The sequence below is a fragment of the Schistocerca americana genome, chromosome 5 (assembly GCF_021461395.2).
Source record: "Schistocerca americana isolate TAMUIC-IGC-003095 chromosome 5, iqSchAmer2.1, whole genome shotgun sequence".
NCBI lineage: Eukaryota > Metazoa > Arthropoda > Insecta > Orthoptera > Acrididae > Schistocerca > Schistocerca americana.
In genome coordinates this window covers 212,201,955-212,222,868 of record NC_060123.1, presented here as the reverse complement: position 1 = coordinate 212,222,868, position 20,914 = coordinate 212,201,955, and the positions used below count along the sequence as shown (strand labels likewise).

The following is a 20,914-nucleotide window of genomic DNA, read 5'->3' as shown; positions in this document are numbered from 1 at the left end:
ATGACGCAGTCATCTGCTTCGCACCTGACAAGGAAGTATGTTAGAGGACCCTTCAATCTGAAGATCCATCCCTGAACAAAGTGTTGAACACTGCTCAATCTTTCGAGGTCTCCTGCATAGCGGGCCACGAAATCTGAGCATTGGGTAGACGTCACTGTCATTGGTAGTGAACTACAATGGTGCATAGCAACCGACACACTGAGTGAAGAGGAAGTTGATGTCATGCAAACCAGTAAACCTGATCACAATGGTCAAACAAAGCAGCAACCACAACAACAAGGACTACACGCAGCTCATCAATCCTGCCTTTCTTGCTCTGTGCAACATAAGAGATGGCATGTGTGACATTCGCCTGCTTTATTTCTTCTTTGATAGTCCTCAGGTTTGACATACAGCATTGTTATATTGGCTGAAAAATGGGGAGGTGGAAGTTCAACACTGACTACTGTAAATGATGTAGCCAACAGTTGCACAATTGTGTTTCACAGTTCTTTAGTTTCACTGCTCACAATCCCCCAATATTACACAATTATATGGCCAGTGCCCTGTTGGTAAATGTTGGTAAGCCTCATTAATAGGTCACAGGCAAGATTAGCATACTGTTACAGTAGTTTGCTGTTGAAAATCTACAAGCAGTAAAAACCTAATAACACAGTTCACAGTTCTTGCAGAATAATACGGTACGTGTAATACATTTATCAAGTAAATTAAACAGGCGTTGTCATTAATTGCCTATTTGTGGAGGAGGAGGATATTAGTGTTTAACGTCCCGTCGACAACGAGGTCATTAGAGACAGAGTGCAAGCTCGAGTGAGGGAAGGATGGGGAAGGAAATTGGCTGTGCCCTTTCAAAGGAACCATCCCAGCATTTGCCTGAAGCGACTTAGGGTAATCACGGAAAACCTAAATCAGGATGCCCGGAGACGGGATTGAACCGTCGTCCTCCCGAATGGTAGTCCAGTGTGCTAACCACTGCGCCACCTCGCTCGGTGACCTATTTGTGTTACACTTGTTGTTGTTGTGGTCTTCAGTCCTGAGACTGGTTTTATGCAGCTCTCCATGCTACTTTATCCTGTGCAAGCTTCTTCATCTCCCAGTACCTACTGCAGCCTACATCCTTCTGAATCTGCTTAGTGTATTCATCTCTTGGTCTCCCTCTACGATTTTTACCCTCCACACTGCCCTCCAATACTAAATTGGTGATCCCTCGATGTCTCAGAACATGTCCTACCAAACGATCCCTTCTTCTAGTCAAGTTGTGCCACAAGCTCCTCTTCTCCCCAGTTCTATTCAATACCTCCTCATTAGTTATGTGATCTACCCACCTAATCTTCAGCATTCTTCTGTAGCACCACATTTCAAAAGCTTCACTTCTCTTTTTGTCTAAACTATTTATCATCCACGTTTAACTTCCACACATGGCTACACTCCATACAAATACTTTCAGAAATGACTTCCTGAGATTTAAATCTATACTAGATGTTAACAAATTTCTCTTCTTCAGAAACGCTTTCCTTGCCATTGCCAGTCTACATTTTATATCCTCTCTACTTCGACCATCATCAGTTATTTTCCTCTCCAAATAGCAAAACTCATTTACTACTTTAAGTGTCTCGTTTCCTAATCTAATTCCCTCAGCATCACCCAATATAATTCGACTACATTCCATTATCTTCGTTTTGCTTTTGTTGATGTTCATCTTACACTCTCCTTTCAAGACACTGTCCATTCCATTCAACTGCTCTTCCAAGTCCTTTGCTGTCTCTGACAGAATTACAGTGTCATCGGCGAACCTCAAAGTTTTTATTTCTTCTCCATGGATTTTAACACCTACTCCAAATTTTTCTTTTGTTTCCTTCACTGCTTGCTCAATATACAGATTGAATAACATTGGGGATAGGCTACAACCCTGTCTCACTCCCTTCCCAACCACTGCTTCCCTTTCGTGTCCCTCGACTCTTATAACTGCCATCTGCTTTATGTACAAATTGTAAATAGCCTTTCGCTCCCTGTATTTTACCCCTGCCACCTTCAGAATTTTAAAGAGAGTATCCCAATCAACATTGTCAAAAGCTTTCTCTAAGTCTACAAATGCTAGAAACATAGGTTTGCCTTTCCTTAATCTTCCTTCTAAGATAAGTCGTAGGGTCAGTATTGCCTCACGTGTTCCAACATTTCTACGGAATCCAAACTGATCTTCCCCGAGGTCGGCTTCTATCGGTTTTTCCATTCGTCTGTAAAGAATTCGCGTTAGTATTTTGCAGCTATAACTTATTAAACTGATAGTTCAGTAATTTTCAAATCTGTCAACACCTGCTTTCTTTGGGATTGGAATTATTATATTCTTCTTGAAGTCTGAGGGTATTTCGCCTGCCTCATAAATCTTGCTCACAAGATGGTAGAGTTTTGTCAGGACTGGCTCTCCCAAGGCTGTCAGTAGTTCTAATGGAATTTTGTCTACTCCGGGGGCCTTGTTTCGACTCAGGTCCTTCAGTGCTCTGTCGAACTCTTCACGTAGTATCATATCTCCCATTTCATCTTCATCTATATCCTCTTCCATTTCCATAATATTGTCCTCAAGTACATCGCCCTTGTATAGACCCTCTATATACTCCTTCCACCTTTCTGCTTTCCCTTCTTTGCTTAGAACTGGGATTCCATCAAAGATCTTGATATTCATGCAAGTGCTTCTCCTTTCTCCAAAGGTCTCTTTAATTTTCCTGTAGGCGGTATCTATCTTACCCCTAGTGAGATAAGCCTCTACATCCTTACATTTGTGCTCTAGCCATCCCTGTTTAGCCATTTTGCACTTCCTGTCGATCTCATTTTTGAGACGTTTGTATTCCTTTTTGCCTGTTTACACTTATTCCACTGTTAAGTTAATGCATTGTTGTCAATCTAACCAATACATTTTTCACATCTGAAAATCAGCTGTGAACAGACTGTCTCATGACCAAAAATTGGTTCTTTATACAGGGTGGAGAAAAATTGTGCCATGAAATTTTAAACCTGGATAGATGATGCCAGTAGGAACCAAAATTACTAATGTTGTGTAGGTCGACAACGCACAGCTTTTAAACTACAGAAACGTGGTGCAACACACTCCAATTGGCCATGGGGTTGTCCTGTTGCTGGATGCTCTGGACAATGTGTGACCGCAAATGCTTTGCGTGCCACAGATTGCGATGTATCCAAGGCGGCCCACATGCTCAGTGGTAGCCCACCAGCCTTCCACTCTGGGGGGCCTGGGGGCGAATCTGCCAGGGTCCCGACACATCTGTTGTAGTTTCATGATAAGACGTACTGGAAACAAACCCATCAACAGCTGTTAGTTCGCATACTGAAAGTCTTTTACAAACTGTGTCAGCCCTGAAAAGGGCCTTTTCCCTGAAAAGGACCATTTTTGTAGCTAGGACATTGTTTACTTAAAGCTGGAAGACCTCAAACACGACAGGAAGCTGCATTTGAAGAGAATGTTCTCGAGCACCTCAAGGAAGCACTTACAACAAGTGCTCGAGCAGTTGGACATGACATGACATGGGGGTCACTCATCAGTCAGACTGGGAGGTATTGAGGGATGACGGCCAGCATCCATTTAGTTTCCACCCTGTCCAAGACCTAAATCCTGTGGCACACTATGAACACAAGCTAGGGTTTTGCTGGTGGTTCCTGCGACGTGTTGCACAAGATCCTGACTTCCCCACCATTGTGTTTTTTACCGACAAGTGCACCTTCTATTGGTATGGCCTTAACAATGCTCTAAATGTTCATTACTGGGCAGGGGGAAATCCGCACGTCATGTTGGCAAAACAAGAGAGGAAGTAAAGAGATCCCAGCTTGCTTCATCACACGTGCCCCAGGAGGTGGGTGATGCATCAGAAGTGTCACAAGAAATGCTACATTGCATCAGTTCGTCATTCTTAGCCATCCTCGAGACAAATGGATGTGGGCATTCATTTTATTTTAGTGCTGTCCAAAGGCCAGAATAAGCTTTTCATTGAAGTATATTTGAGCAAAACATGTTGTCACTGCAAGGAGACAATAGAGTAGCTCTTTCCTTCCTCAACTCTCAAACATATAAATGGTTGGGCTCCGCATCATTGGCTCCCATCAGCTGCCATCTTCTAAGCTACAATAAACAGCATATCCTGTTCACGATCAATTTCTGGCCGCCACGGCTTACAAATCTGTAGTCCATCCTATCACGTATTTGGTTGTTAACAATCCCCATACTGATAATTGTTTTGGTTAGATGCTTTTGTTGCTTTTTCATTTTCTATTACTGATTCTGTGTATCTTCAGGTTCCTTATCAACCTTTAGATTCATTGTGCTCTGAATTTTCAGATTTGTTTTCTGAGGGTTAGGGTGAGCAACCAATTTCACAGCACATACCATGCTTAAACCTCCAGCTTGGCCATGATTTTTCCAGGTGCAGCTCTCACCTGTGTCTTTACATGACCCAGCTAAGTCTGAATTGGATAGCCTGATGCCATTCAGCATCAGTCAATTGATTTACATGAGTGAATGGGCTATGCCATCAGTGATGGTAAAAATGCCATCACCATCAGTGATTGTAAAAATGCCATCAAGTCAGCTCTGACTTTGTGGAGACTTTAAAGTTATCATAAATACACAGTTTGTTATTGACACATACCCCATGCCTCCACCTGATGAGTTACTTGCAAAACTGGCTTGAGGCCAATTCTTTTCCTAGGCTGACTACGCTGAGGCCTTCCTGCAGTTTCCATTAAATTACGACCTCAAACAATTGCCAGTTGTGAACATGCATTTTGATCTTTATTAATGTCAACATTTAATGTTTGGTATGACCAGTGCCCCAGCTATAATTCAACACTTTTTGGAACAACATACAGCTGATGTTTCTGCTGTACCAACTATCTTGATGATGTCATTACTGGTACTACAATGGAAGAACACCTACATAACCTCCGTCCTCTCTTTATTGTTTTTCACATCGCAGGCCTTAAGTGTAATTTTAATAAGTTACAATTTTTTCAATCCTGTATTGAGTATCTCAGTTATGAACTTTCCTGTCAGGGTGTTCGACCCACAGAACATCATGTCGCCACTATTGAGGCTTTGGCTCATCTGTCCCATTTGCAGAAACTGCAGGTGTTTCTCAGTAAGGTAGCTTACTATCACATGTTCTATCACATGTTTGTTCCAGCTGCAGCCACTCTGGATCGCTCTCTGAACCATCTGCTTTGTAAAAATGTTCCTTTCTAGTAATCACCAGCTTGTGAGCATTCATTTGCACAACTCAAACACAAGTTACTCTCTGTGCCTTGCCTTGCACTCTTCCCACATGGTAAACATTTAGTCTCGGCTACAGATGCATTCCAGTATGGGATTGGTGCAGTTCTGACCCATCATCATGCAGATGACTGTGAGAACTCTATTGCTTTTGTGTTCAAAATGCTCAGTGTAGTTCAGCAGCACTATTCACAGGTCAAAAAAGAATTTTTGTCAGGATATAATTATGAGATCCATTTCAAACCCCATGTCACAGCATGCAAATGCAGGCACATTGTCTTGGCTGCCACTGGGCACTGACATGTTGTTTGATCAGGAAGAACTGTTATGTTTTCAACTTGACATGGAAGCTCAACAGGCCATAGATGGTTTCCCCATTACCAGATCTAGTATTGAATTGGCAGTAGTTGCAGATCCAGTGCTTAAATAAGTTGTGCACCTGATATGACATGGGTGCCCTGCCCATCCACTGGACAGGGCATTCCATTCTCTGCAGACCTTCTATGCTTTGCATCATCACCTTTCCCCGTTGCATGGTGTCTCTCACTAGTTGATGGAGGGGGCACACCCCAGGTTGAGATTCGTATGCTGCTGCAAAGAGAGGTTTTCATGCAGTTACATCAAGGACATTGGAGAGCTTCCAACTCCAAACAGTTGGCACATAGTCATGCATTCTAGCCTGGTGTTGACTGTGAGGTGGTTTGCATGGTCATGGCCTCCCGCTAGTGTTTGAATCCACACACAGCACTGTCCACTGTTTTTTGCCCTGGGCCAGTGCCCATGCTACCTTGGGAACACTTCCTGGCTGCATGTTGTCAATGCCATTACCAAGTTTTCTATGTTGTTCATTGTCTGTGTAACATGGCAGAAGCAACAGTCAAGATGCTGTCAGCAATTTTTTCTATCGAAGGCCTGTCCTTTAGGGTGGTTTTGGATGATTGTCCTCAATTTGTGGCTCAATCCTTTCAAGATTTTTGCTCCTACAATGGCATACACCATGTCAAGGTGCTACCTTTTCACCTGCAAACCAATGATAAGGCAGAACGCCTTGTGCAGATGTCCAAAATGCAAATACCCACGTATGTCATGGACTTCCCGGCAGAAGAGGCTCTTACATTCATGCTCAGTTCTCACAGGATGACTCTAATCAGAATTAAAAGCCTAGCTGAACTCTTGCACAGCTGGTGACACATGAGCAGCAGGGCTTGGCCTCACATCACCCTTCAGTGCCACCAGCTCTTGCAGCTGCGGAGAGGGGGGGGGGGGCAGAGGGCTAGCCAGGGCTTCATCAATGCACCCATGGGTGCCTCCTATGCTGCTATGGGCCGCTTCTCCACTGGTGTCAGTGCCATTCCCTGCCACCCCCTTCTATGTTGCCTCTGGACACCATGGCTCCCTAGGTCTCAATCTCCAATCCTCACCTCTGTGTTTGTCGCCTGTGTATCTGCTGCCTACGAGGAGCCAGGCCCCTCTGCCTGCTCTCCAGAGGGGGATAGTGATGCATATGTCCATGCTCACACCATTTCTACCCCTACTCCATGCATTCGTGCGAATTGGGATCTGCTCGCACCTGGGATGGATGCACTTGACACCATGGACTTGTCAGACGTCAGAGTGTCATGGAGGAGCCAGCATCTGGGCTTTCTCTCTACCACTACAGTCATGGCGCGCATCTCATTCAAGTAACATGCCATTGAGCAGCTCAAGGCAGTTCCACCAGAGGCCACCAACCATGGACCGTGACTCAATTGCCCACGGCAGGAAGCCAATGGCCCCTGGCAGGCAAATACCCATTATATGGTCTTGCACCAGCTCCAGCTGGTCTGTCTTGTACTAGTTACTAAACGATTATGTTTGTTATGCTTTCATGCCATAACTCAAATAAAGAATGTTGGTTTCCTATAACTGCATTTCTTATTGTGTTCAGAACTAGATTACCAAATAATGGGTGAAACCATAAACTATCGTAACATTTCCAGAACTAAATGTGTCTTAATCGTCACTGCATTTGCTTTCTTGCCTATTCTCCTACTGAAGTTGAGCAATGGAAAATTGAATTCCTTTTTATTTAACTGAAAAAGGAAGACATGGCCACTGAGCAGGTGCAGTATGGTCTCACTTAATTCAGTAAGTTGTTTCGATTGCTGTATCATCACCTAGTCAGCATGCTGGCAAACTGTGGCAATCTGCTGTCATTATAGTAAGTAAAACATTATAAATGATTGTGTAAGTGTCAGAATATCTGGCATAGTCTTTGACTTTACAATAAACAAGTTCATTGTTCAAAAATCAAAAAACCTTTTTAAACTGAAAGTGGAAAATAAGTAAATAGCTGTTTGAAACCATGCTACAAAATGCCTTGTGGGCCATTAATAAACTTTGTCATACACGTTGTGTGTTGAGTTTCAGTCCACTGTTACTTTAGTAATGTGATGGTAGTCACATAATAAATAAATAAGTCTGTACAAAGCTGCAAACATTTTTAACACTTCATAGAACTATTGTACCACAGTGCAACAGTAATCTTTAATATCAGAAGGAACGCAACTGATTTGCACTACAAAGCTACCAGGAAAGATCTACAGGTATTTATGCAGATGTATTGTGCATAAAAGGACATCATTTGTAAGTCACAGTAATTGATCAGAGTACCATAGATGGATGTAATGTAATATCATGTTATTGTCAGCAACATGTAAGGAAAGAGAAAGTGGCCCTAAACACAAAAAGTGGAATAAAGTCACAGGCAACAGACCTAACTGAGCACTGCACTTCATTAATAGACTTGGAAATATAAAAGATAACAATTCTTACTCATTTTGAAAGACAGCATAGTTGCCATCAAATATAAAAATTAATTATTTTCACTTTTGCAGTTGCTGCCTTATGGCCATTCTCAAGTGGACAACTACAGAAGCTAATGTAAAAGGCTTTGTATAAACGTCTGAAAGCTACATCTAACTTTGCTATTTCTGACACATACACGTTCATGGGCCTGTGGTTAATAATTTAGACATATTCGAAAATAACTGCAGAAATCGGTCATTGAACATTCAACAGAAAAACTATGTGCACGTTCATAACACTTCCTTAACAATAGTACAGCAGGTGCTTATTGTTTTGTTTGTTATGCTTTCAGTAGATTTCCTGGAGACCTTAAAAAAATTGAGACATAAACTTCAGATTTTCAAATATAAGTTGAAAAGCTTCTTTCTAATACATTCCTTTTTTTTGTAAGGAGTTGTTAATAGTAATTCAAAGTCTTTTGGTATAATGTGTTAATCATTTGTGCATAGTATCACATATATTTTGTTTTCTTATTTGTTTTTTTATGTTTTCAAGAATTATGTATTGTCATATTTCATGACAGATATTTTGGCTAACATACTCCCAAGGAACATGAGACAAATAAATAAGCTGATAAAGAAATATAGTGTATGAGAGATGGAATTAAGTTGAATTAAATGTCTCATCAATAATGTACCACTGGAGTCAGGATACAAAATAAACTGAACAAAAACAGGGTAGAGGCGGGCGTGGAGGAATTTATGGTCTTCTTGCTACATGAGTTCTCTTAACATTTGCATGGAATACATAATATAATTGAAGTGGATGTACAAATGTATGATTTACATCTCCTCCTAAACCACTGAAACCACTGTGGGCATAAGAGCCATCTTCCTCTCAAAACAGTGGGGGTGGGGGTAAGGGTGAAAAAGTGTCATAGCACACGACAAGCTTGTGGCCACACTATGTTCATCCAGTTCTTGAGAATGAGAGGAGTCAGAGACTTGCAACAGTCTTTACATGTAGTATCAAACATTTTGAGACTGTTTCTCGCTGACACCCTCACAAAATGATGAAAAGAGAAAAGCTTATCACTTCCTAAATTCTTGCTGCTCATGCTTCCACACCAAGCATGACCTTTTAATTAATTAGCTTTTTACTAACTTTATTTCCAATACCTTTTGCAGACAGTATTCACATATACTGCAAAATGTACCTTCAAAAATATAATTGTGTGACACATAGCTCAGGAGATATGACTTCATAAACACTGAGATGTATGAAAAACTGCTGCATCATGTATTACATTTTGATTTATTACTTCTTTACTACTAACTTTATTCACAACACATTTTGAAGACATGCTTCACATTCACCATTGGATGTACCTGCAAAATTATATCATTTTATGACACTCAGTGCAGGAGACATAATACCATAAACATTGAACTGTGTAGCAATGGAACTGCAGGGCGAAATTCACTAGAGATAGACCATAAATGTGTGTACAAACATGAGTGAAATATGTTAAATATATATGTGACAAGTAAGTACACAGGTAGAGCTGGTGAGGGGGGGGGGGGGGGGGGGGAGCTCCTTCTAAACCTATGGATCAGTTTCAACCAAGCTTGGTATACTTATTACGTGCTGTCTGGAAAGTAATATTGTGGCATAAGAATGAGCAACCTCCTACTGGGGTCAGGGGTGATAATGTGGAGAGAGAAAGGGGAGAAAGAAATGGACAGACAGAGAGAGAGGGGTGGGGAGACGGATAGACAGAGAGGGGGAAGGAGGAGGTGGGCACAGATAATGGGGAGGGGAGGTGGGAAGAGATGGACACAAAATGAACTGAGAATGGAAAGTGGAGGAGGTGGACGGAGAAAGAGGAGAAGATGGTCAGGGGAAGGGGATGGAGGAAATGGAAAGAGAAAGGAGATGAAATGGACTGGGGAAGGGGGGAGAGGGGATGGATAGAGAAAGGAAGGAGGATGAGATGGACAAAGAGAGGGGGAGGACAAACTGAACAGAGAAAGGGGGAAGGAGGAGATGGACTGGGAGGAAGAGGGAGGAGATGGACAGAAGGGGAAGGAACAGATCGACAGATGGGGGAGGAGCAGATGATATGATAGAGAGGGTGGAGCAGATGGACAGAGAGATGGGGTAGCAGATAGAGAGAGAAGCAGGAGGAGATGGACAGAGAGAGGGAGCAGGAATAGACAGACAGGGAGACGAGTGATGAGTGATGAACAGGAAGAGGGGGGAAGAGTAGATGAACAGAGAGAGGAGGTGGAGGGTATAGACAGAGAAAGGTGAGGAGGAGATGACAGAGAATGAGATGAACAGAAGGGAGAGGCACACATGGAAGTAGAGAGGAAAAGAAGCAGATGGACAGAGAGAGGGGGAGGAGCAGATGGACAGGGAGAGGGGCGCTAAGAGATGATTTCTTACTCATGGGGGTGGACAAGGTGGATGGAGAGGAGGGAAGGAAGAGATGGACAGATTATAGGAGGAGGAAATGGGCACAAGAGAAGGAAGGAGAAGGTGGATTAAATAGATATCCAGGCACTGCCTGGTATTCAGCTAGTAATTATTAAACTATAGGGTATGAAAAGCAGAAAAGCAAGTTGAAGAAGTGAAAAAGTTTAAAGCATATTCACTCAGTCAATTTTCAGTTTAAAATGATAGTTTATTGCTAATACAATGGGATAACATATAAATCTAAGTTACTTTGCTGTGTCAGGAAAATGTAAATTTGTGTAAATATATGTGAATACGTTTGCTCTAAGGAAGAATCCAAATTCATAAGCTCAGCTACTATTTTCTTTTTGTTGACAATAAGTGTAACTATCATCCCACATATCCCCTATACTGCCATATGTACACCAATTTGATGCCTTGGACATGATTTCTTACATATCCTTCAACTATTGTTTTCCTGCCACCTTCTGCATTTTGATTTATATTTAGTACTGATTTTTAGGCATCACAGCTACAGAGAACCTTCATGACAACCAACAGGATTTCTCTTCCACGAAATTTGTCTCCAAACACGTCATTACCTGAGTTTTCACCTTATAGAATTGGTACGCTTACGACATCCACACCAGTCAGCAGAATCAACTGTGGTTCTGCAACCAGGTAAATCTCTCCAGCATCAAACCAATCTTAAAAAAGGGCCAGTTTTCACTTGTAGTATATATTTTTATTTATTTTGAATATTTGGAATAAAAATCACAGAACTGCTGCAAATACATTGCTTTTACAGAAATCCATCTTATTTACGTAATGTTTTAAATGACACTTAAACATTGCTGTAGCCTTTAATTAAAGGATTAGTGAAACTGAATTTTAAGAAGCATCATACAAATATAAGAGAGTATTAACATGAGAATACATCACATGGACAGGTAACACTTACTTCATTATACATAATAAAAATAGCACGTCTTATTTCATTAACAGAAAATTGGGAGATGCTAATTATTTGTAATATTGTTATGAACTGAATACACACACTTAGGTTGTAGAATAATAATCCAATGTGTGAGGTTCTTCCCAGATTGCAGTATTTTATGGGTAGTGAACATGTTCTGCATTTATGCCCAGTCTATATAAGAAATAGGTTCTCCAAAATTAAATTATAATCACATACTGGGACAATATCCAGTAAAAGAGAGGACAAAAATGGAGGAAAATCGCAGTGGGGTAGGACAATATGAAAAGCAACAATCAAATGCTGAAAATCAATGAGAATAAAAAACGAGAAATTAGGTGTGGCATTCAGGACAGGAGAGATCAATTAAGACAGGGCAGTCTGAACACTGGAAACAAAGATGAAGGACAAACAAGTAGCAATCAATAAAAAGAAAAGATGAAGTAAATGATATTACTTTTGCAGAGATAAGATGTAACAGAAAGCATCAAAAACATTCCATAATGCAGACGTAAGCAAAAGTATGCTAAAACAGTTCTGCAATTAAGCTATTTATATTAACACTAAAAGAATTTTTTATAAATAAAAACATTTTTCAACTTATGTTATCTACACACAACTGAAAACAGCCATTTTTTCGCTCATCCCACATGCTGATTCTTGTTACCACACTTTTTCTTCCTATCTCTTATGAATAGAGTGTCACTTCTCCCAAGCATTTGAAAAAAGAGAAACACCAGCAGAAAAATTCTCAGACAACTCATTGTGCCTGTTAGCATCTCAACATGTTATCTTTATGATGACTATGTGGGCGTTTGTTGTGTGAAATGCAACCTGCAATTACAAGCACTTTGTTCGTCAAATTAAGCTATTTTTCACATGCTAATGATTCTTACTTCTTGGAATATAGTTACATATATCACTGTTCAACTGTGCACAACAATCAGTTTTTATATGTATGATTTTTGCTAGTACTTGGCAAATATCAGTGACTAGTGTCAGCAGTTCAGAAAAAAAAGACTTACTCAGAGAGTTCTGATGATTGGAGATATTCACACGCTCTTCAATATCAATGATCTCAGTGGAGGATTTGGAAAACTGAGCCAGTAGGGATCTTGAAATTTTAGAGAACATAATTTATTGATCAACAGGAAGAAAACTATGTGTACAAAATTTGAAACAAATAGAACTACTAGCTCAGAGGAATTTCTTCTGAGCATTGGAATGCAGACTTAGAAGAAGTAGACTCTAATAGGTTTCTGAGAAATGAGGTGGATGAATTTCTGGCATGGGAAAACCACACTGATCTGTTCAAAAATAAGTACAAACGTATTCTTAATGAAAAGAATATGCTATATGGTGAACACAGAAACCTTGCTAAAGTTTAGCAAGGACTTATCTTCCCTCACGTACTTTACTGTAGACCAGTATGGGCAGGAGCAGCAGGTGTACACATTCAGAGAATCTTAAAACTTCAAATGAAAGCCATCACATGCATATCTAAGCTAATGCAATGGTAATGCTGCAAAAATAAATTTAGATAATTTAAAATATTGACAGTGCCAATTTTGTACATACATGAGACAATACTTCTTTCAATGGAAAATTGCACAGCAGCTCTAAACAGAGATTTACATGACCACAACACAAGAACTAGAGATAACTACTATATTTACAGCATAAGTTTGAAAATGACAGATAGAGACCCTACAAATGCAGGAAGCTTATTTTATAACAGATTGCCACTTAGCGTAAAGAGCATAAAGGAAGTGAGCACCTTCAAAAGAAAACTGAAGGAGCATCTCATCTCTGGATGCTGGTATAAGGTAAAGATGTACTTGCAGGCAAATCCATATGGCAAATGTTAAGTTGGAAATGGAGTAAAACATTTTCTTTTTCTGTGGAAACAAATTTCCTGAAAGAAGGAAGTGGAAAACAAAGTGTGGTGCAGAAAATACAGGACAGAACATAAAAACTAAGTTTATTGGTGCAGATATAATTTAAATGAGTTTTCTCTATGTGTACATGTCCAAATATTTTCTGCAATATAGTTAACATATATGACCTAAAAAATTAGTTTTTATTTTGTCTAAATATCTTAGTATTTTTCAGCAGTTGTTGTTGTTGTTGTTGTTGTTGTTGTGGTCTAGAGTCCTGAGACTGGTTTGATGCAGCTCTCCATGCTACTCTATCCCGTGCAAGCTTCTTCATCTCCCAGTACCTACCGCAACCTACATCCTTCTGAATCTGCTTAGTGTATTCATCTCTTGGTCTCCCTCTACGATTTTTACCCTCCAGCAGTATGGCAAAAATATGTAACTTTGTAGACTTTCCTTAAGTATATAAGACTGTTGCATAAATTAATGTAGACTGTCAGTACATTTTGTCATTGTGTGTTGATATTGATTATCTATGAAACATTATTACAAAAAAATTGTTTTTGTGTAAATGACAAATTTCTGAGAAATTTGTTTTATTTCTGTATAAAATTGATAACATGACATGTCTAACATAATTGTAAAATTTGATTTATGGACAGAATAGAATAGAAACTTTATTATCACATAATATGCCATATACAATCAGGTGATTGGGACATAGGTGACTCGTCATTTTAAAGCTACTTCTAATTGTAAGTATACAGATAAGTACAGGTATTTTGTAATTTTAAGTACCACAAAATCATTTAAAATAATCGTGTTGAAAATAAAGTAAAATTAAGAATAAGTATTTACTAAAAGTACTTTTTTAGCATGACAGAATAAAATGTAACATTGAGGCACAGTTATTTGTGACAGTCAAGTCATAAATTTTACTACACTGTAATAATGTTTACTTGCTAGGTATTTTTTTTTAATTATGTCCAAATTCTTCTGGTTCATATTTTTTAAATTTTTCACAGACTTTATTTCCCAGCCTCATGCCTATATAGTAAGGTGTGTTCTCCAGCAGTTTTAGCCTGTGATTTGGTAACTTATATTGAAATTTGTTTCTTGTTTCATAATCTTGTTTAAACAGGTTATCCTAAAAAAGTTGTGGGTTTTATTTAGAAAACTTAATTGTCTCTCAGATTTACAGTGCAGAAACATTCATAAGATCAAGGGCCTTGAACAGAGGTCTGCATGATTGTCTTTTTTCTGCACGCGCCATGGCTCTGATGATTTTTTTCTGTAGCTTAAAGACTCTTTATAAGTTTGTTTTCTCCGATTTCCAAAAAATTGTACCATATCTAATCACAGATACAAAATATGCATGATATACAACTTTTTAAACTGGTGTTTCTATTATACTGCTTATAACATTCACTGCAAATATCAGATTATTTACACAGTGAGACATGGCATCTACATGGTCTGTCCATGATAAATTTTTGTTCAGCATTACACCTAGAAATTTGGTACACTTTGTGGTGGTTAGGTGATTGTCCTCATGTGGTATTTCTAGTATATCCTGTAGAGCTTGTTTTGTGGTAAAGTGAATGATTTGTGTCTTTGTTAGATTTAATTTCAGACCATTATTTCTCACCCACGCCTCAATTTCAGCCAGAGACTGATGAAGATGACTAATTAAATTTTCATTTTTCTTGCAACAGACTAAAGTAATCTAAGTTAAACTGCACTTCAGGAGTTGAATTTGCTATTCACAATAAAATAATGCTGGCTGTGAGTAAATGGTCTCCAGTAAATGACCACATCTGCTGAATGATTTTAAATGATAAACCATATAGGACCTGCTCAGAGAACTGTCATGCCCCTTCAGAGGATGGTGATGAAAAAACAAACAATATTTTCAACCTTGAGCTTGAGAATATAGTAGATTGATTACCATGACACTCAATCCTGTTGGTAATAGAAGACTTCGGTACCCAAGTGAGGACAGAAGATGAGTATTGTCCAACAGTTGATCCTGACAGTATCCACGAAACAAGCAATGAAAATGGCATCAGGTTGATTAACTTTGCCAAAACAATGAGAAGGACCATTAGGAGCATGTTCTTCCCTGAAAAATAGTTCAGGAGGTTACCATGATATCCCCAGATGGGAGTACAATGAACGAACTTAACTATGTTCTATCTGATGAAGGACATCATAGAAGTGTTGAAAATGTAGAAACCTTCCTTAGGGTAGATACGAATTTGTCTTTGTTGGTGGCAATCAAACTGTCTGAAACTGTCTATCAAGTGCGAGGTAATGCTGAAATTATGGTCTGCTTTGAAAAGGATAAATTGGAAAATGTGAAAGTGCGATAGCACTATGAAGATAAAATCGCACAACACCTCACCATGTCAGAGGATCCTAACAATGTCGAGGGCACAGGGTTGCTATTGTGAAACACAATGTCAGCAAGTGCACATGAAGAGTTCGATTGCAATCCAAAATGCGGAAGTAAACCTTGGTTCAAAGAACAATGTCAGGAATCTGTAGAGACCAGAGCAGCAAACAAACCAAAATAGTTGATTGTAGGAGAGGCATAATACAAATCAGCTCATAAGGAAGAAAGAACAAGAACACCATAAAAGTCTGTTGATAGCAGTCAAAGGAAGTTAGTTCTAGAGAATGAGACTGGTAAAGTGGTATGACCATCAGAGCAGGCAAACTTTTTTAAAAAACATTTTGAGAAATTACTGAATCATGACATTCCAACAAATGTGACAACTCAGATGTGGGCTGAGTTTGATACAGTAAAATTCCCTGAACCATTAGAGGAAGAAATCTACAACAACTGCTCACCATAAAGATGACATGTTTAGTTGCAGACAGGTACAACAAAAAGACTGTTGTTCACTTGGATTTCAACCAAAGCCTTCTTCGGAAAAGAAAAAAAACACACACACAAACATTCACACAAGCAAGCACACCTCACACATACATGAAGTTGCATTTTTTGGGACGTGCACTTAGCAAACCCTCATCCCTGCAGATGACCACATCAAAGCCATCATTAACCTGCTGGCGCCCAAGCACTTGAAGGAGCAAACTTTACCAGGAGGGCATTAAGTTTTTCTGGTTTGTGGATTGTCAACAGGCTTTTCAGTCTCTCAAGCAGTGTTTGTGCTCTGCTTGTCTGTGCCTGTCAATGTGGAGCCCTTGGATTTTGACCCATTCTCCTCCCTCTCTGCCTCATCCCCAACCTCACTGGTGGAGGTGGCCTCATTTCAACTGCTGCTGGTGGACCCTATGTTGCCTTAGACCCTGTCCTTCCAGCAGAGCCAGCAGCACCAGCCTTACTTCCATTGGTGATCAGTCCACTGCCGGGTTCTCTGGTGGACTTTATGGTTCTGCACCACAGGTTGCACCTCCAGGCTGACCATTTTTGGCCCTGTGGCCTTTACAGGAGAGAGGGGCTTAGTATCCCTGCCAGTAGACATAGTGATGGAGGTAGATAAGTTGCCATGGGTAGCATTGCGGAGTAGTGTGGAAACCTGCCATGGTGGGCACATGTGATGTGTAGTATGGGCAGAACTGCTGACAACAGTGTTTATCCACATGCAGCAGTAAGCTGAGCAGGCCAGTGCTAATGCTGAGTTCAATCACCACGGAACTCACTTTGCACTTCACACTGAGTGTTGCTGAGTGATCACTCGTCCACCTCCCATGCCAGCTGTGTGTTTAGTTTTTCCCCCTGCACATCTCTAAGTGGCTTCAGATACTCTGCTTCCCCACAGATTGACTCACACAGCAAATATTTTTCCCTCCCCAGAGTTCTGTTCCTCAATTATTGTCAAGTCATCGTTGGCCAACAAAGTACCCACCCTGACAGAAGTGTATAGCAGTGTTATCATGCCTGTGCAGATACTAAAATTCAAATCACGTCTGACATCACAGAAGAATAAGATCGAGCTGTACATAACACTAGTACAGCCAGTACTTTTGTATGGTTATGAAACCTGGGCAATATCAGCAGTGACTGAAGAAGAAGTCTGCATCTTCAAGAGGAAGTTCCTTTAAAAGATCTATGGAAGGAAGGGGAAGGTAAACAGGAATGAAGAATGAAAGGAAGCCACACAATGGCTGACTGTTAGGGCAGAAGAGGTTACAGTTATTTGGCCACATCTTTCAAGCTGATGAATTCCTCCCTGAGTCGTCCCTTCTCAACATGCTGTGAAATGTCCAAGGGAACATCCATCAATGTGATGGAAGGATCAAATATTAACAACCCTTAAACAAGTGGAGCTGATAGTGGTGACGGATGAAGCTTGAGGCTGGCAATAATAGACTACCATTTGCAGTAGACATGTTCTCTGTTGCAACTGGCTGACATTCCTTCTTTGTTTTGCTTTTTGTAATGTATTCTTTAATAATATTTTTCTTAGTGCACAGTTTTTTCTTTTGTTTTCCTGCAGTTGGCCTTAAGGGCCTGTTGATGCAATAAATCGTGATGATGATGGTGAAGGTGTTTGTTTCCAATACAGGGCGATTATAATTAAAGTTCCAGTTTCAAAACACCTTTAAAAAAAATGCTGTTCAGAATGACATCACATTTGAATAAAAAAAATGCCTACTAGATGGTGCTGTAAGGATCATAATGTAAATGGGTTCAGTTACAAATGAGAGATGAACCATAGTACGAAGGCTATGGTGTGACTTGCACATTAAACCAGCAGTACTATGCAATATGCGTGACAGCACATTTGCCATTCAGTGGTTGCTGCACTGTTAGATAGGTAAGCCCTTCCACCACAGCAGGATTGTACCACATCAGATGGGAAAAACCAGTTTTTAATTGTCCTGAGGCAGAAAACTTTGTAAAAAGCAACCATAACATCGACAACAAATTTTCCTGTGGCCAAAAACTGCATAAAAAGCAACAATGAAATAAGTTTCTAGTTGTCATGATGGTACAACACATGGTCAATATGCCATCTCTGTTTTATGCCGCAAATTGAAATTGAGAAGCAGAATGCTCCTTAACAGATCAGAGTGTCTCATGGATCATATTCAGAATGTGTTGTGCAGTTAAGTCCTTCAGTTCAGTTACATTTGTAATTGGAGCAGTGAACACAGAATCTTTCAGGTAATCTTATAGCCAGAAGTCACAAAGATTAAGATGATGTGATCCAGACAGCAAGACTGTAAGGAAATGATGGCTGATAATTCTAGCATTTCTAAAATTCCTCTACAGCAGCTGCACTACAAGGAGGAGCATCATCTTGCATAAAAATCATTCTACCCACACATTCGCACTGTTGAAGGATTGGAATGATGCTCATGTGCAGAAGACTCTCATAGCATTTAACAGTGACAGTACAGATACAGGACCTGCAGAAGCCATTTCCTGAAAAAAAAATATGGCCCCATGATAAACAGTGCCACCAACCAGCACCTTTGCAGAATGAAGCAATACTAATCAGAAATTTATCAAGTTCATGTCAATTTTTAAACTCAGATTTGAAGAGATGTTTCCCAAAACTCTTTATCAAATTAAAACTACAAAGAGAAATCAGTGGGTGACTACAGGTATCAAAAAATCCTCAGAAGCTCTTAGATATCTCAACTCCATAAAAAATAATCAATCTAACCCAGAAGTTCTGCAATCCTACAAAAAGTACAGGAATATTTACAGAAAGGTGTTGCTAGCCGCAAAAAAACTTTCAAACAATAAAATATTACTTGAAGCTGAAAACAAGAGCAAAGCAGCCTGGAACATCATCAAACAGGAAACATCTAACTCTGCTAAAAAGGACCTCAATTCACATATTAAAAACAAAGATGTACCAGTAGGTAACCCTAAAAAATTAGCTGATTTTGTAAACTCATATTTCAGTAGTATTGCAAATAAATTACAGCAGAAATTTCCAGATACGTATGATTTACCTACTCAGAACCAGCCAACAAACTCAATGGTGCTCTTGCCAACTACAGAAAGGGAAGTGGCACTAGTAGTACACCAACTAAAAAATAAAACTTCAGTAGGACTTGATGAAATCCCAGTCTGCGTAATTAAAGATTGTATAGACTCCATAAAGGGCCCATTAACAGACATAATTATTGAATCTTTCGAGTCTGGATACTTTCCGGAGTACCTAAAACAAGCAAAAGTTATACCTATCCTTAAAAACGGGAGATGTGGAAAATGTAGAGAACTACAGGCCGATCTCTATACTGTCTATCATTTCTAAAATAATAGAAATACTAGTCAAAAAGAGACTGCTAAATTACCTGAATAAATATAATCTTCTTTCCAATGACCAATTTGGTTTTAGGCCCGGAAACGGCACATAATATGCTATAGCACAGTTCACTAAAGTAATTTTAGAAGCACTGGACAAAGGTGAAAATGTAAGTGGTATCTTTTTAGACTTGTCCAAGGCCTTTGATACAGTTGACGACAAAATCTTACTTCATAAATTAGGGCAAATAGGAATAAAAGGTGTGACAAAGAAGTGGTTCAAATCATACTTGGAAAACAGAGTTCAACGAGTTGAGATATCACAAGTTTCAAACAATTCCCTTATAAAACACCTGTCTGACCCAGAAAATGTGAATATAGGTGTCCCACAGGGAAGTGTATTAGGCCCAATATTGTTTCTTATATACATTAACGACTTCCCACAAAGTATCAGACATGGCGAAAAAATACTTTTTGCTGATGATAGCAACGTAGTAATAACAGGTTAAAATCCAACACAACTGTCAGAAAGAACAAACGAGGCTCTCAATGATGTCCACAACTGGTCATTAAAAAATAAAGTAACCCTAAATGTAAAGAAAACTAACTATATTAACTTCCAATTGAACAAAAAACACAATGCCACTAGAATAAAAGTTAATAATAATGAATTAGAATGTGTAACAAGTACCAAATTCTTAGGGATGAATGTAGACAGCCAACTGAAATGGACAAACCATGTCAACATTTTGGCAAAGAAATTATCCACAGCATGCTATGCTCTTAGAATCCTTGCACCGGTATGCAATAATACCTGTCTTAAAATAACATATTACGGATATCTACACTCAGTCCTCAGCTATGGTATCATGTTTTGGGGAACAAGTGCCAGTAACATACAAACTGTGTTCAAAGTACAAAAAAGAGCCATAAGGATAATAACAAATAGCAACAACAGGGCCCACTGTCTAGAATTATTTAGAAAGCTAGGAATTCTAACTGTTTCTTGTGAGTATATCTTTCAGAACATAATGTTCATTAAGAAAAATCTTAACATGTACAACACAAACAGCCTAATACATGACCATGAAACAAGAGCTTGTCACCACATCCATCTAGATAGAAAGAACAAGGCAAAGACGCAAAAAAGTATATTTTACAATGGGATAAAACTGTACAACAAATTACCACAAGAAATTAAAGAAATAAATGAGCCCCTCACTTTCAGACAAAAGCTTAAAACCTTTTTAGTAAGCAAAAGTTGTTATATTGTAAAAGAATATTTAACATAGATGTAGATTATTAGCAAC

The 20,914-nt window shown here is 39.4% G+C and overlaps 1 protein-coding gene across 1 annotated transcript in view; it reads left to right on the top strand.

Moving 5' to 3' along the window:
* The window catches only part of LOC124616723 (DNA-directed RNA polymerase II subunit RPB1-like), a 117,242-nt gene that overhangs the window by 58,464 nt on the left and 37,864 nt on the right, over positions 1–20,914 (top strand). Inside the window, exon 6 of the mRNA XM_047145083.1 lies at positions 11,043–11,200. Coding sequence (XP_047001039.1) covers positions 11,043–11,200 — 158 coding nt within the window. The remainder of the gene's footprint in view (positions 1–11,042; positions 11,201–20,914) is intronic.